The 18247-nt window shown below is 31.1% G+C and overlaps 1 protein-coding gene across 3 annotated transcripts in view; it reads right to left on the bottom strand.

Annotated features, from left to right (window-relative positions):
• Positions 1-18247, bottom strand: part of LOC143064907 (uncharacterized) — a 35756-nt gene that overhangs the window by 15271 nt on the left and 2238 nt on the right. For 2 of the 3 annotated variants that reach the window (XM_076238126.1, XM_076238116.1), the window contains exons 3-18: positions 14933-15027; positions 14462-14551; positions 12534-12652; positions 10717-10827; positions 8969-9053; positions 8710-8777; positions 8237-8290; positions 7670-7800; positions 6997-7129; positions 6442-6561; positions 5555-5716; positions 3914-3983; positions 3077-3187; positions 1528-1702; positions 1059-1173; positions 68-475 (exon numbers count right to left, since the gene is read on the bottom strand). In XM_076238126.1, the coding sequence (XP_076094241.1) occupies positions 68-475; positions 1059-1173; positions 1528-1702; positions 3077-3187; positions 3914-3983; positions 5555-5716; positions 6442-6561; positions 6997-7129; positions 7670-7800; positions 8237-8290; positions 8710-8777; positions 8969-9053; positions 10717-10827; positions 12534-12652; positions 14462-14551; positions 14933-15027 (2047 nt within the window). The remainder of the gene's footprint in view (positions 1-67; positions 476-1058; positions 1174-1527; positions 1703-3076; positions 3188-3913; positions 3984-5554; positions 5717-6441; positions 6562-6996; positions 7130-7669; positions 7801-8236; positions 8291-8709; positions 8778-8968; positions 9054-10716; positions 10828-12533; positions 12653-14461; positions 14552-14932; positions 15028-18247) is intronic. The other variant, XM_076238132.1, reaches the window with a different exon arrangement.

Raw genomic sequence — 18247 nt, 5'->3', positions numbered from 1 at the left:
AAAAAAAACTGCCAAATATTTATTCCAAAATGTAAAACCAATGACAATAAAAATTCCCTATTGTTACCTCTTCCAATTCCTGAATTTTCATGATGTACATTTCTAATGATGTCTCATTCTGATGCTGCATCTCTTCATTGATGTTTTTCAAATCAGATAAATCAGCCTCCAATTTCTCTTTTTCAGCTTCCATTTTTTCTTTCTCTGCTGCAAATTTTTCCCTCTCTGCTTCCATTTTCTTCAATTGTTCATTGCCCTCTTGTTGATCTGTTATATTGTTTTGTCTGTCCTCTGTTTGTCTGCTGCGAAGTTCATTTAGTTCATACATGCACTCTTCCACTTTGCGATTCTGAATGGACAATCGATGCTGTAGAAGGACTACTTCATCTATCAAGTCATTCTTTTCCATTTGTATTTTCTTCAGATCAATTCTTAGTTCGTCCACAAGTTTGGCATTATCTGCCTCATGTTTTTCCTATAGAACAGAATTACAAACTTAGATTTATACAAAGAGTTATTTTTAGGTTGTTGTAAACATTAACCTCTGTTAGTTTCTTTATACAACAAAACCAATTCCAAACCATTAAAAATGGTTGTGTACTTTATAATAGCCAACAAACAATCATATATCATATAAACAGACATTTTGGAAATCTTATATTTTTTCATAGCGGTATTTAAAAACGGTTGTCAAGAAACATTTTGAGACAAGTCAAATAGCCGAACTTTGGAAGATATATTTGGTAACATTCAAACTTGACCTGCTTTTCATGTTAAGTGATCATGGTCATATTGCAGAGTTACAGACCAATCTAGAGTGGGTTTTTTTAATGAGTAACCCGGTTGCTACGGTCAAATTGGCATAAATTAGGCATTGGTTCTATCTGTTGTTACATAGGAAATGTACGGGAAACTCCAAGAATTTGAAAGTTGGCATTAAACTCCAAGCATCATTCAGTAATTAGTTGTGGATAGACAGATGGACAAAGTGGCAACTAATTGCACCCTAAAAATGTTTGCAAGGTTAACAAAAAGCCCATCTTACAAATGTAAAGTACCTTTTCTAGTTCTTCTTTAACAAAGTCAAGTTCATGGATGAGGTAAGAATGGTCTTGTTCTGACTGTTTACATTTATCCTCATACAGATTCAGTAAGTTCTCATAATCATCTTGTCTAAAATACAAAAAATTTCTGTAATGGTATTTGGTGAACATTTCCATTTACATGTGGAACAAAAATATCAGGGGTCACAATGAACTTGTTTGTCTAAATCTTTTTAGTTATAGTGATGAATGAAAGTTTTTCAGCATGATGTTGTCTTTATGTTTATATGATTTTTGTTACACTTTCTTCAACTTTAATATACAGGTTTTTTCAGAGATGGCAATTCTAAGTGAAAAAAGATTAATTTATTACTTTAATCAACATTATCAAATACATTTTAAAAGATAAGTTTCACTTATCTAATTGGTTTTATCTCTAAAAGTGTATATATTAAGGTTATTTAGCTTGATCTGATAAACTTACAGCTGTATGAACTCTTTGGATTGTAAAAATGGTGGGCTGTCACCTGCTTCTGGTGATTTGAAACTAACATGTCGTGATGGTTTCGGTAAGGCATCAAACTTTGGTGGAAATTCCATGAAAAGAGAATCATCTTTTGGTAGAGAGAGGTCAGATAAACTCTGCATCTCAGAAATATCTGAAAAAAGAAAGTAAATTTGAAAAGTGTAAATAAACAACTTTGTGATTCCTGGTTTTAACAATGATTACTTTGCTAACATGGACTGTTTTGAGCTTTAATTAGACTCATGACTTTTCATTGATTGCAATGTTGTAATAGTCTGCACCATTAACCACAAGTCCAATGCCCCAGATTAGTAAGATGACATTCAGACTAGTAAATATATTAAAAACTTCTTTTCGATTTCACCAAAAAAATATTGAAATATCATTTTTCAGACTAGTAGTAGAAAAAGATTTTGGTACAGACTGCTGTAACATAAAGTGAGGTATAAAATATATGAAACAGTCGTCACAAAGCTTGAAACGAGATTTCAAAGTGGTATTTTGTAGTTCATGCAGAAAATTGTGTCAATTATTTCAATTGTGTAAAAGTTCATCCGAAGGTACCAAGACCTTGTTCTTGTAACATTACTCTGTACTTTAAAAGATCCTTCATTATGTTATTGTTCAATTATATGTCATTATGTTATTGTTCTATTATAAATTTGAAAATACTTTGAAGGACATACGACAAAATTATTTTACTCGTGTAATGGTATAAACAATATGTGGATTCTTAAAAATTCTAAAGAACTTCTGGACAATTTTAAATCTCTGTCTATTTCTGAAATTAATTCTAACATAACTTTTGATTTTTAACCCTGTATACCACCATTCCCAATGTTAAATTATATAATTTTTTTTAATAAACATTAAATCTCAACCTGTTGAAAGATACAACAACAAGTGTTGTATGCTGTAATCTTGTCTGAATCAAGTGCTGGATCATGTATGTCTTGTAAAATGTCATAAACCTTTATACAGTGCTTTCTGTATGACAAAATTTCTTTCTTTGTGACGTTTACATTTTCTGAAGTCAGACACACGAAGCAATGAATGTGTTTTTTAATTTGATAGATGCTTTTTATGCTTTTATGTAAAAGATTGTTTGTTTTGAGATTGCAGCACAGTGATGACTGCTGTACCCATATTTTGACTTTTATTTATTATGTCTGTTTTGTTCACACATCGTTGTAAATATAACGGAATTTGATGTGACTGTCAAACAAGTGAGAGGTTTAGCGCTATAAAACCAGGTTCAATCGACCATTTTCTACATTTGAAAATGCCTGTACCAAGTCAGGGATATGACAGTGGTTGTCCATTCGTTTGATGTGTTTTGTTATTTGATTTTGCCATTTGATTAGGGACTTTACGATTGAATTTTCCTCAGTTCAGTATTTTTGTGATTTTACTTTTTTCATTGACAGATGAACCAGTATACACCCCTTTTTCTGGGTGAATTGTAGATTAAGGTCTATAGCATTCTTTAATAGAATGAATCAATTACCTGGAGTATCAGTCTCATCTCTCCTAGATGTGACAAAGGACTTTGGAATAGCTGATCTTTGAAATTCTACATCTATTCTTTGACCATTCAAATCACGTGCAAATTTACCTGCTGAAACAGAATAATGTACAGAATCATACATGTTTAAAGTACATGTGAAAACAAAAAAATGGAGAAAAATAGCAAAAAACCAAACACTTGGACTAGTGAAGATGAAAAACATTTTTTTACTTTGATTAAATAGTTTTGGATAACAACAAATACATACTCATTCTGATCATAGACCTATGTAGATAAGTTAATATACTGATCTTTGACCTATGTAGATTAGTTAATATACTGATCTTTGACCTATGTAGATTAGTTAATATACTGATCTTTGACCTATGTAGATTAGTTAATATACTGATCTTTGACCTATGTAGATTAGTTAATATACTGATCTTTGACCTATGTAGATTAGTTAATATACTGATCTTTGACCTATGTAGATTAGTTAATATACTGATCTTTGACCTATGTTGATTAGTTAATATACTGATCTTTGACCTATGTAGATTAGTTAATATACTGATCTTTGACCTATGTTGATTAGTTAATATACTGATCTTTGACCTATGTAGATAAGTTAATATACTGATCTTTGACCTATGTTGATTAGTTAATATACTGATCTTTGACCTATGTAGATTAGTTAATATACTGATCTTTGACCTATGTAGATATGTTAATTGCAAATCTTAGGTCTTGTTGTTTAAAATGATGGTGAAGAAATAATATTGTTCAGTATGTAGGTAAACTATGAGTAACCAAAGTTTATTAAAAGCAATAAATTACCTCCAGGTAAATCTAGTGCAGATCCTATTGCTTTTCCAGGACACCAGGTTTCTCGTCTTCTTTTCATTTTCTGAAAAATAACAATATAAATGAGGGTAAAATAAAGCATAAAAATAATATAATGTTTGTTCAAGGTAGAAATACCCTGATGGAAGAAACTATATAAAAAAAAATAAAAAAAATTTTGTGAACATAAAATACATAAATCAACAACATATAGCCATGATTTAAAAATAATTTCGTTCTCTGTTTTTTTTGGATCATTTTTTGTAAAAATCTTCAACTAAATAAAAAAGATTTTGGGAAATTATCATATATAAATAAATAACCCACATTGACAGGTCATCCCTTACAACATATCAGTTATCAAAGTGTAAAGCTTGAATTCATCCTGATTCTATCAAATATGTCAGACATCAAATTGCACAACAAGAATGCTAATTAGTCTGAAATGCATGATTTTTTTATTAGTTGTTATTGCCTTTTAACTATCTGTCAGTAACTGCCAGTACTCTGTAAGATATTTACTTAGTGTCTTTTTGTTGTTCGGATGTTCAAGTACCCAGCCACTTTCTCTTTGTGTTTTTGTTATATGTATTTCTACTTGTATCCATCTGATAAGTTAAACATTTTTCAATTGATTTCTATAGTTTGTTCTAATGTTGTACTGTAACACTACTGTCTCAGGAATAGGAGAGGGTTGAACCCCCTCTAACATGTTTAACCCTGCCACATTCTCAGGAATAGAAGGTTGAACCCCCTCTAACATGTTTAACCCTGCCACATTCTATACTGTGGATTCAGTATTATTCGTTGCTTTCATGGGTACAGGTGAACCACAAAATTAAATGTTCAACGAATAACAGATTTTCTATGGGCTTGTATGCAGACTTCGACAAAACCACGGAATTAAATATCGACAAACATGCAAGTTTTCTGTTATACACGAAAATAAATGAATCCACGGTATGTTTCTGTCCTAAGTCAGGAGCCTGTAATTGAGTGTATACTGTATAAACATTAATTTTCGTGGGGTTAAAATTTCGTGGTTTTGTATCCAAAAGTAAGTTCGTGGGGATTAATTTTCGTGGTTTTTAAGTTTAGAAAAAAATTATACAAATGTCACTTTATAATTGACAATACTCAATAAAACTGATGTGAACTTTTGCCGTTGGGAAAAACCAATAATTGCATTTCATAGTAACAGTGAGCACTAATCAAGTGTTGTAACCTGCACACGCTAATTGGCTGTTACACACCTTTGATGTTTTATCCAAGGACAATGATTGTGTAATAAATGTATTACAACTTGAGGGCATTACAGACGCATTAGACTGTTAAATGACATTGATTAACAGTTTTTGGTGATTATTAATTACTGTACAAACAAAGGATTAGGATTATCATCTGACTTAAAGAAAACCTTTGAATATCGATGTCTAATCAATTAACCTATTTATTTCATTGTCTGCATTTATGTTCATCAATTATATAATGTCTATAAGATTTAGTCAGATCATGAAATAATGTAAATCTACAGTTAAATTTTCGTTGGGGTTTTAATTTCGTGGATAATTCTTATCCACTAAATAAACGAAATTAAATCCCCCACGAAAATTTGTGCTTTTACAGTATATGTACCTTGAAATTTGATTCTTCCTCCTCATCTGATCCTTTGATGATAAACTGTTTTAACTTATTAATAGTTTCCATATATTGATGTTCTGTATTCATTTTATCTTCTAATTTCTTCTCTATCTCTTCTTTCTCCATCAACACATCTACACTCTTCAATTTTGATAGCTGCAAAATATACAACTTCTGTTTAACAAACAATATTTAAAGTGGAATTGTTTCAAGACATAAAGTATCAAATATAAAATTTGAACAAAACGTGTGATAAAGCAATTTAACTAACAATCAAAACTCAATACTGATAACAAATTCAACAGTGACTTATGTGTATATAAAGTACAGCTATATCATGTTAATGGATTAGGCAGTACCAGCCAAGAAGTTATTTTAAGAATAAGAAACACTTGTAGTGGTCAGTATGCTACAACTGGTTAATCGACACATTCTTTTTTACATATGGAGTTTAATGAACACAGAAACAGACACTAGAAGAGTTTAACCAGTATAATTTTAGAAGTTTTAAGGCTGTAAATACAACAAATTTTAACAAATACTGTGTATGTTTTATAATTGTGTGCAAACAAGCTGGTGGGGTTAAATAACGGAACTTTTTAAGCCATTTCTTATTTCAACATAGGTATCATTTTTTATGAATATGAAGACATTCACTCACATCATCTGCATTGAAAATATTTATCACAGTGGATAAATTTCATTTTTGTAAATATAGAATCATTGACTACTTTCTTCTCATTATAAATATGCATTGAATACATTATACTCGTTGTATATGCAACATGTACATTTTACTTTAAAAAGAAATGTGTTCCCTCTTTATATACATACCAAGAAAATATCAGAACAAAAGTGGACCTGAAGTAAAATAGATTTACCTCATCAATCTGTTGTTGTAGTTTCTTTATTTCTTTCTGACTCCTCTTCAACAAAGCAGCATCAGACAACACTTCATTTGTGTGAGGTTGATTTTTAATTGTCTTGGCACGTGATGCAAACTAGAAAAGTCATCAACAATTACATAATTAAATTTGTGTCATATTTTATACACAAATTGGCAGTTGTTCACAATGCTTCACCTACAAACAGCAAATTATTCTATTGCAATTTTAAGGATATCATAATAATTCTTGATCATCAAATATATATACATCGTAACCTAAAAATATCTTTAGAGTGTCAAGATTCTTTGTGAAGCTACTCAATTTGGAAAAATGTTTTTATGTGAATCTGACATCTACCTCTATTACAATCAAAGTCATTCAAGGAACAGTCAAATTTATTTTACCATGAGTAAGCCTTTTTCTCATTTAAATGGTAAAATATCCAATAAACATTAATTTTTAAATCCTATTTAGTGTACACATATCTCATACCTAACAAAATATATTCTAAAAAAGTTTTTTTTTTTAATATAACCTGTTTCTTCTTACCCTTAAAGTACTGTGCGACTCTTCTATAGAAGCTGGAGTTATTGTAGCTATAATAGCAGTTTTTGAGTTTCCACCGAGTGCATTCTGTAAAATTCTGGTTAACTTGGAATCTCTATACCCTATATGCTGATGACTGAAAAAGACAACAGGGTGTGAATATTTCAATATTTGTCTTCTTTACTTTATATCTTACATGTTTTTTATATTTCTACAAAATTTGTACCCAACATTGTAGCTTAAGGTTTAATTTTTGATAATTAAAATCATAACAATGTCCTTTGTCAGATAAATGGTTATTTTTGAGAGAACCCTTTATCAATTGTTTCAAGTAATAATTTTGTAGTTTTCAAATAATGTTCTAAAATATTTCTCCAGTTAAATAGTTTGAAGAAATGACCTCAAACTACAACTCAGATAGAAATGTTTTGCTAATATAATATTGTTAAAAAGGTTTTCTTATAAGCATAGCCGCACTGACAATCCAATAATCTTCTTTTTTAAAGTAAAGTAAAATTGTCTTAAATACATACTTGGTGTGATACAATGCATAAAGTTGGTATGAAAAAAAATAATCCTAAAAAGTCAAATAAGGTTGTATGAATGTATGCTTGGTTTTCATACAGTACATATTGTTTAATCTAAAAGATATCAAATTCCAAGATAATTGTCGTACCCAACACCATCACTAAGTTTACTGATGACAGTCCCCAGCATAAATAAACTTTTGTTAATGGCACATCCTTCTTTGTATCTGTCACCACTATTCTCATGTGCTTTCTCTGATCCTGCCAGGTCCACAAAATTCTGTAATATAACAGTGTGTCCATGTTATAAAATCTGATAATCATATGCAATTTCATAATGGAAAGACAGTCAAATATTAACTCTAATGAGTTTAGTTTAAACATATTTCATTGTTTAAAATGACAAATGGATCAGACACAAGTTTTACAACTAAGTAACGTCTTCTCCAATGAGTGTTTCCTTTCAAGTCAAGTTCAAGGTACCACACTTTTGTACAATTCAAATTATTTGTTGTCTATAAAAAAAATTACAGTAAAAAATCAAGCGATGGTTCAAAAAATATGTAGCCTTGAGTCCTTGACATTATATTTTTTTTGCAACATCATATTTTCTTAACCAGGTAAAACGGTGAATAAATCTCTCTCAGGTGGACCAAAAGTATACTACATTTGTATTAACAAATAACAATTTTATATGGATATTTATTTATACTTACAAGATGTGAAACCATGACTGCCTCTTCATCTCCTGTTTCTCTGCTTTCTATGATCTGTTTAAAACAATGTCGGTATTATAACATAATTTACAAGTTTTCAAAAAATCAAGTGTCAATACTCTTTAATTATATATAAAATATGGGAGTCATCTAATGTAATCAATCAGATCAAAAATCAAAATGCTAGGTGCAAATTTAATGTCATGCAAAAAATCTATGCACGTTTTGAAGAATTCATGAGCAAAATCAGTTCAAGTTTGATTGAATTCTGTAAAACCAGGTTTAAGCAGTTTCAGATTAACAAAATATGACAGAAACTACATGAAGCAAGATGATGTAACACAACAAAAGTGATTGCTATGTGTCCCTTCAGCATTCCAATAATTTTCTTTATTACTACTCAATCCGTATTATCTTATATATGTCTTAATTACAAAACAGGAGTTCAAAATTCACTGTGAAAATATTCTTACCATTCTCATAATACAGTGTGACCTTGAACTTCTGTCATTTTGTTTTGTCTCTGCCATGTGCTTTCTCTCTAAAAAATAAATATTTCCTTGTACTAAAAAAATAAATCCACACAGTAAAGCCTGATTATAACCAGGTGTATCCTCACTTGTTATATACTACTGAGATTTTGATTTCGTTGTATGTTCAAATAATAAAGATATGTACAATGTAATGCTATACATTGCTATTCAACCCTGAAAAAATCCACAATTTACATACCGTTTCCTACATCCATATATGTGATTACATCAGCTTTAGACATAACCAGTTCTTCTGACACTCCTGTTAGCTGTATGTTCCTATCCTGTTAAAAAAGATTTGGAATAATTCATTAAGTCCCATAGAACCATGTACTACTGTTGTTTTCTTACATTTTACAGATATGAACTCTTCAAAAGGTTTACAGAAAATGCAAAATTTAAGCCCTATTCAGTCAATTAACAAATTGATGCCAGTCAATATTTAAACACAAAATATGTTGTATCTTCATTCTAATGCAGTTGAAAAAAATACAGAAAATTCTAATTTTGAAGATCTGGAAATGTTACAAAAATTAAGCAGAATATCAGGGTTCTCACTAGGAATTTTTCATGGTGAGTCCTGGGACTCATCACTTTTAGAAATGGTGAGTCCCAAAAGATTTTGATGAGTCCAGGATGCAATGTATTTTTTTGTGTCATAATATAATGAAATGTGACGAAATACAACTTAAACCAGGCGTGTCGGGTTGGTAGATTTTATTAAATCAATAAAATATATGACCTCTTAATAGTAATTGTTCAAAATATATACATGTAACAGACTTCTTTCTGGGTCTATATCATATCCTTGATGTGGGGCCACATTGAATAAAATGTTGGTTTGCCAAAGCCAGAGTTCCATTAAAAAGATCAGGGCGATAGGTAGGGTTTTAGTTTTTTTTTATATGAATGTACTATTTAATAATAAACCCAGTTAGAGAATTTGTTTTGTCATTTTTAGTTACCAAAATTTTTTAAAATTACAAAAAAAATTTTAAAAAATACAAATTAACCCCTTCCCCCCTTTCCCAATTAAATTAGTGTAGATTGAATTTATACACCAAGTTTACTACTTTCATGCAAGGATTTCTATACAAATCCTTGTTTCATGGCACTACCATATCAGCTGTTTACTTCAAATGTCTATAAATATCCAGACAGAGTTGTCTGTTACTTAGGTGTTTCCCCAAGTATTTTTCCCGCCTAAAATGATCATGTGACATATTTGTAAACAAAACAAACCATGTGGTCAAGCAATTCATTTATTTTCTGGATTATTCTGCTTTTCATAATTTAGTTTGGATTTATATTCACTTCATTTAAGGTACAGTCAAGCATTTGTATTTAAAAAATAGTTTGCAAAGAATTTTTACTTTTCAATTTGAGAAATGTCTCATGATCGCCGTTCATTGGCTTGTTCAACCATGCAGACAACGTAAATTATGTAAATCATAAATCTGTCAGCTGTCAAAAATATTGATCTACGCATCACATCGATGTTTTGACATCGATTTCCGGTTTAGTTTCTTGTCAAAACAATGTCATATAATTAATTTTCTAGGCAAAACGATGTTTCTGGGACTCGGGGGATACAATCAGGACGCGTCCCAGGGACTCACGGGTTTAAAAAATGACGCGTCCAGCTCGATTTCCATGCGTCCAGGACGCGTATACGCGTCTTAACGAGAACCCTGAATATTCAGATGGCACCAATCATAGAATTGATGACCAATAACCAAGACAAATAAACAATAGACATAAAAGAAAATGTAATATAAATTACCTTTATAAAGTTTATATAAATTAAGATTTCTGAACATACTGAATGTAAAGTAGATTTTTCTCACATTATAATATGCACTATCTTTATTTCATGAGTAAAAAGAACACAACAGCTATTTGAAATACAGTGAATATGAACTGTTTCTCTATTATCATAGCCCTTACTGTGTCCTCTTGTATTCTAATGGGCTTGTCTTCTGTTGACAAGAGATCTGACACTTTCTCATTGTAAATCTCCATGTACGATATTCTCAACAGAAATTCTTTGTCTGGCGTCTGAAAAAAAAACCATCTTATGATTTTAAAATATGAAAATATTAAAAATATAAAGTTAATAGTAGTGAGACAGATTATTTACAGGACAAAAAAACTAAATTTAAATCTGAACGGACATTAATAGGTCAAAATATAAAACTAAACAAGAGGCTGTCACAACGACAGCAAACCGGATTTATTAACATTTATTTGTGTCCTGGCAATATCACAAGAACCATAACTGATGAACGGTGAAAGTGAAATCGTCAATATCAAATTTGACCTGCATTTTGTCATCAGTAACAACATATTAAAATTTAAAAAGCTTTGGTTTAACAGTTCATGAGTAAATGCACGGACATGACTGGAAACGCCATTTTTCAATCTTTCAAGAACCATAACTCCTGAATGGTAAAAGTCAAAATCGTCATTCTTGAACTTGACCTCCATTTTGTCATCAGTAACAACATATTAAAATTTGGGAAGCTTTGATTGAACAGTTCATGCGTAAATGCACGGACACGACTGGAAACGCCATTTTTCAATCTTTCAAGAACCATAACTCCTGAACGGTAAAAGTCAAAATCGTCATACTTGAACTTGACCTCCATTTTTCATCAGTAACAACATATTAAAATTTGGGAAGCTTTACTTAAACAGTTCATGCGTAAATGCACGGACACGATTGGAAACACCATTTTTCAATCTTTCAAGAACCATAACTCCTGAACGGTAAAAGTCAAAATCGTCATTCTTGAATTTGACCTTCATTTTGTTGTCAGTAACAACATATTAAAAATTTAAAAGCTTTGGATGAACGGTTCATGAGTAAATACACGGACAACATTTGTTTGCCGCCCGCTCGACTGCCCGCTGTACATCCTCAAATCAATAACCGACATTTTTGTCACAAAAATCTGGTTAATAAAAAACAGATAACTACCCATAACAGTAGGTTCCATTATTAATTTTATTGATAATTTAAGACATAAACTATCAACACTATGTATTATATCTAGATATCTGAACAGTACCTAGCATTTCAACTAGCAATATGGATGATGCAAACATTTCCAACTAATTAAATTCACCAGTGAAGGATTGTTACCAAGAAAAAAGATTTCTTATTCACTGTTGATTGCTTTATTTAAACATTGTGTTGTGAAATATACATTCACTGTATATTATAAATCTTTTGATAACAAGAATATGTTTCAATAGGACATCCTGCATTTCAAAGGGAGATAAGACAGACAGAAAATATTATATTTAATAGGGGATTATCTCCCATGAAAACTTACTGACATTTTGTAACTTTGTGCATATTTTTTCTGAATGCCCCCTATTTAAATTTATATTTGTGTACGATTCTCTTAAATATAGATGAAATTTTGAAAAGAAATAGTATGAAAACTTAATTTTGGATATTATACACCAATCAAAAGGTATTTATAGAAATTATAAGCAGCATGATCGCAACTATGAAATTTAAATCTAATACAATTGTAGGTAGGCTTTTATTTTTCAAATTGCACTTTTAACACTGATGACTTGGTTCTGGTTCTTCTACTTCAGTTTGGGAAATTTCTGACCAGATGAACAGTTTGATTGGAAGAAACACATTGCCATTGGTTCGAATTTTGAATGAACTACAATTGGAGGTGAGGAACACTGCCAATCAAATCAAAGATAGAATGACAAACAATGGTTAATCCCATCTTACTTACATTTTTCATCTGTTTAAATATTTCTTCAACAGATAAGGAGATTATTCCAGGTTGCATTGCTGATCCAGACATAGTAAAAGTTTTCCCAGAAGAGCTTTGTCCATATGCAAATATAGTACCTACAGACATAAAATAGAATATTGCTAAAGTTTAAGGCAATATAAAAGCTACTAATACATGTAATACTATTCAAAATTTATAAAACAATAATTCTCTGTATGCATTATTTTAAAAAGAATGTTGTCATGGTTGTAGATACAATGTATGAAAAACATCAACACTTTTTTGAAGAAGTGAAAATGATAGTCTGTAAAGGGAGTTATTTAGGTTATTTTCTAAATGTAATTATTGATTGCTAGTTGTTTAAAACAAGCTGCAAACTTAATGTATATATATGCAGTGTTCTCCCCAGGGCCTTTTAGCATCATAGTGATGTGATGCTATAATCTGAAATGTGATGCTATCTGAAGTGGTTTTCTTATAGTTTATGTTATGGATGTGATGCTATAATTTTTAGAAACAAGATGGCATTTCAATTTTCCCTGTTTACCATGATGCTAAATGAAATATATGGGGAGAACACTGTATATGTTTGTAGCTGCTAAACCATTTATTTTAGTCTTTTATTTAACCTAGATGCAGATTGAACCTTTTTCCTACATGCAAGAGTGAAGAATTTAATGTTAACAGATTAACAAGAGTGCACACGCTGAAATGTCTCGCCTTCTTTACTAATCATTGATATTATGTTGATACTCCTAAATATAAAGCTTTATTACGACTGTCACATAAACTTAACATGAACCATGAAAATGAGGTCAAGGTCAGTTGAACCATATGCCAGGCAGACATGTACAATTAACAATGCTTCCATACACCAAATATAGTTGACCTATTGCTTACAGTTTAAGAAAATAGACCAAAAAACAAAAACTTAACACTGAGCAATGAACCGTGAAAACCAGGTCAAGGTCAAATAAAAAATGCACGACTGACATATAGATCATAAAATATTTCCATACACCAAATATAGTTGACCTATGACATATAGTATTAGATAAAAAGACCAAAACTCAAAAACTTAACTTTGACCACTGAACCATGAAAATGAGGTCAAGGTCAGATGACATCTGCCCGCTAGACATGTACACCTTACAATCATTCCATACAACAAATGTAGTAAACCTATTGCATAAAGTATGAGAAAAACAGACCAAAACACAAAAACTTAACTATAACCACTGAACCATGAAAATGAGGTCAAGGTCAGATGACATCTGCCCGCTTGACATGTACACCTTACAATCATTCCATACAACAAATATAGTAAACCTATTGCATAAAGTATGAGAAAAACAGACCAAAACACAAAAACTTAACTATAACCACTGAACCATGAAAATGAGGTCAAGGTCAGATGACACCTGCCAGTTGGACATGTACACCTTACAGTCCTTCCATACACCGAATATACTAGACCTATTGCTTATAGTATCTGAGATATGGACTTGACCACCAAAACTTAACCTTGTTCACTGATCCATGAAATGAGGTCGAGGTCAAGTGAAAACTGTCTGATGGGCATGAGGACCTTGCAAGGTACACACATACTAAATATAGTTATCCTATTACTTACAGTAAGAGAGAATTTAACATTACAAAAAATCTTAACTTTTTTTTCAAGTGGTCACTGAACCATGAAAATGAGGTCAAGGACAATGGACATGTGATTGATGGAAACTTCGTAACATGAGGCATCTATATACAAAATATGAAGCATCCAGGTCTTCCACCTTCTAAAATATATAGCTTTTAAGAAGTGAGCTAACACCGCCGCCGCTTTCTGCAACAAAAGTTGCAGGCTCGACAAAAATGATTTCTTATTTAGTACTCAATATATTAATGCTTAATTAGTTATATCAACTTACCATGAAACCCCCTAACAGCCCCTGTAATAACAGGTTTGCATATCTCTTCAAAAATATCCATAGTTGTTTTGTCTTGGTCAAATATTCTATCTGCAAATATAAAAATATTTTCATTTATAAATACACGAGTATATATAAAAAAATTAGCTATGAGGCAAAGTAGCTTCCACTTTTTTATAAAAGAACATGAACGAACATGAAAGTAAGATGCATGTGAACTTCATTTTCACAAAGACTTTTTTTTCAGCAGTAACAAATGTCATCTTTTAATCTGGGTTCATGCAAATAACACAATGTTTCTTTAAATTTCACTGCTTTAATAAGATTGCAACCAAACTCTAAGAGATCTTTAAATTTAAAATGCAAGGGAGATAATGTTTTAATATAATCTCTACTTTTTAAATGAGCCATGTTCATGATGTTAATGTTAAAGTTTTACTAACAAACCATAAATAATAATACTATTCATACCAAAGGCATAAGGAGTGCCGACTCTGCCATTTTCCATAGGGGCCATTGTATTATTTTTTATCATCCAGTTACTATGACATCCTAATTTTTGCTCCCTGAAGAGAAAGAAAACAAAATGTAAAACTTTTAATACATATTGGATTTATAATCTTAATGCCATATCAAAAGGCTCTGGTCATTATTTTACTTGTCTAATGTGTATTGCTTAAAACATTTGTTAAACAGTTATATGTCGTATATCATGAACAACCTCATCCACCCTAATAAAAAAATCTGTCAAACTGAATCATATACTAATGTCTGTACATAAAACCCTTATTTCTAAATGTAGGTAAAAACATGAATGTGTCTCAAGTACACGGATGCCTCATCCGCACTATCATTTTTTATGTTCAGTGGACCGTAAAATGGGATAAAATCTCTAATTTAGCATTAAAATTAGAAAGACCATATCATAGAGAACATGTTTACTAAGTTTCAAGTTGATTGGACTTCAACTTCATCAAAAACTACCTCGACCAAAAACTTTAACCTGAAGCGAGACAAACGGACAGATGCACAGACCAGAAAACATTATGCCCATAAATGGGATATAAAAATATGTGGATGACTTAGGGTCAAAGGATTAACCTTTCAAATCCAGAATAAACAGACATCAGAGGAGAAAAGTTTAAAAATTGTATCTTTAAAAATGAGGTAGATATATTTAAATAAATCATAATTGTATCTTTAATTATTTGATGAGATCATGTATTTCTTTTAGTTTTAGTTAGCATATTATACTAGATACATGTACATGTTGTACATGGACGACTGTCAAATATTGTGGATCATTCATATCTAAATTATTTAACCAATAGAATAAAAGTTCAGGTAAATCAATCTTAAAATACTCTATAAAATGCAAGTAAGGCCAAAAAAAAATGTATGTCTGTTTAAGGTTATGTTCTTATAATAAATAGGGTAGGTAGGTGGGTATTTCCATTTTATTTTATATTTTTCAATTTTATTTTTTTGTGTCATTTTGAGTCATGCGGTTGCATTTTATCGTGGTCCAGTTCGATAATGGGCTGAGTTTACCCATATTTTTAATGATTGGATTATTCCCCTTTGTTATTATTTGGGAAAAAAATGGCGGCAAAGTATCTATTTCATCACACGAGTCGCGAATTTCCTTAAAACAGCTGTTATATTCACAATAGTGAACATTAGGATGTATCAGGCAATGAATTTAAATTATTGCAACACTAACTTCACTTTTGGCACGAGTTAAGTTTATTTTTCACATTACAACGGAAATAAAATGACTCAGGGTCGGCGCTCAAAAATAGGGTAGGTCGGGTAACCGTAAACAGACATATCTTTTTTTTGGCCTAATGGAAAAATGTAAATTGACTTGAATGGCCCATAAGCCTGAACATGCTGAAGCAACAATTTTTTTTTTTTTTTCAATTAGGAAAAAGCATACATTAAACAATCAAAGTTTGTAGTAAATCAATCAGAGCAATCAGCATACTCCTGTAGATCAAGACATGTTAAAAGGCTCCTAAATCTGAGTTAAGAGTCCTATAACTCTTGAAAACAAGAATGTGTCCCCAGTACACGAATGCCCCACTCGCACTATCATTTTCCATGTTCAGTGGACCGTGACATTGGGGTAAAAACTCTAATTTGGCATTAAAATTAGAAAGATCATATCATAGGGAACATGTGTACCAAGTTTGAAGTCGATTGGACTTCTACTTCATCAAAAACTACCTTGACCAAAAACTTTAACCTGAAGCGGGACAGACGGACGAAAGGACGCACAGACCAGAAAACATAATGCCCCCCTACTATCGTAGGTGGGGCATAAAAATCTGTTCATGTTCAAAGAAACAGGATACTTTCAACTTCTAATTTAAATATTCCTTGAATGTTTCATGAAATTTTATTAGTGCATTTTTCAGCTTTTGCAAGGTGAGAGAATAGACATAGTCATAGACACTGATATACATTGTTTTACCAAAACACTTCAAGGACCACATGGGGAAAAAGATTTCAAGAACTCTGACATCCCATACAAAACCAAGATAATCAGCACACATCTAGTGTTTTGTTATATATGTCGTGTACATGTTATTATTTTGTACAGGTTATTACTTGTACAAACATTTCATACAAGTAATTACTTGTATGAAGCCATCATACAAGTTATTAATTGTACAAATACAGTTGTACAAGTAATTACTAGTACAATTTTTACTGAGAAAAAGATAATAACTTGTACAAATCATTATTTTATCTGGGCATATTTGATGTTCTCAACAAATCGTTGTCCTTTAAACAAACAATTTATGACTAAAACCTAAAGGTATGTGAACTGTCAACATGTTTGTACTTTTTGTATAACAAATATATGAGCAAAACTTGAAAAAGTCAAAACCAAAGTGTAAAGTTAGAAAACAGTGTAGAAAAAAATGGCTTGATGACATAATTAACTTGACAAAACTCTAATAATTATTCGGTATTCACACGCCGGGCCTCACACGCGTACATACATAAGGGAATTTTAATGTAAAGAAAGTAAAATTAAGTTACAAAAAGACAGAACTTCAAAGATATTTCTTACGACAGTCTGGGGTTTTGAATGTAGCAAAAATTGAAAAATTCATTGGCAAGGGTGACAAAATTATTTATTATTGTACAGTTGATGAACTTTACCTTATGATTAAAACAGAATATTCCAAAAGATGATTAAAAGATTTAGAAATTTGATACAACGTTATAATACCAGTGCAAAGTGTAGACCGAGATCTGATGGACTGCAGAAATATCAAAGGAGTTGTGCTGAATATTGCCGAAAATGGATACAAAATAGGGGGGGAAAAATTGCGATCATGATTGGTTTAATGAGTCAAAATCAAATGGAAAAGATTCAGAGACAATATTAGACATACCAGAGAACACTGAGGTTAATGTCATGAAACAAGTACAATTGCTTTCTTTAAGTGGTGACCAAGGCCATGTTTACTGCAGCTGTCAGGGTGGCTGTAAGACAGGCAAATGTAAAATTGCAAAAGATTGAGCTGGCTTATTGTGTAATTCCAGATATCATGCCTCTTTGTCTTGTGCAAACAAATAGGTTATTTTATCTATCAAGCTTTACTTTAGTTTCCAATATATGATATTAATTACATATTCTACTTTTTATCATGATTTATGTTTGAAAAAAATGGTAGAATGGTTTTATTTTATTTTTGCTTTTAACGACTTTGTCACTGTGCACCATTAGTCTGTATGTGGCAACACCCTGTTTAGCTAAATATGCTCAAG

This window comes from Mytilus galloprovincialis, chromosome 1 (genome assembly GCF_965363235.1).
Source record: "Mytilus galloprovincialis chromosome 1, xbMytGall1.hap1.1, whole genome shotgun sequence".
NCBI classification, from domain to species: Eukaryota; Metazoa; Mollusca; class Bivalvia; order Mytilida; family Mytilidae; genus Mytilus; species Mytilus galloprovincialis.
This window is presented reverse-complemented; position numbering and strand designations above follow the sequence as displayed.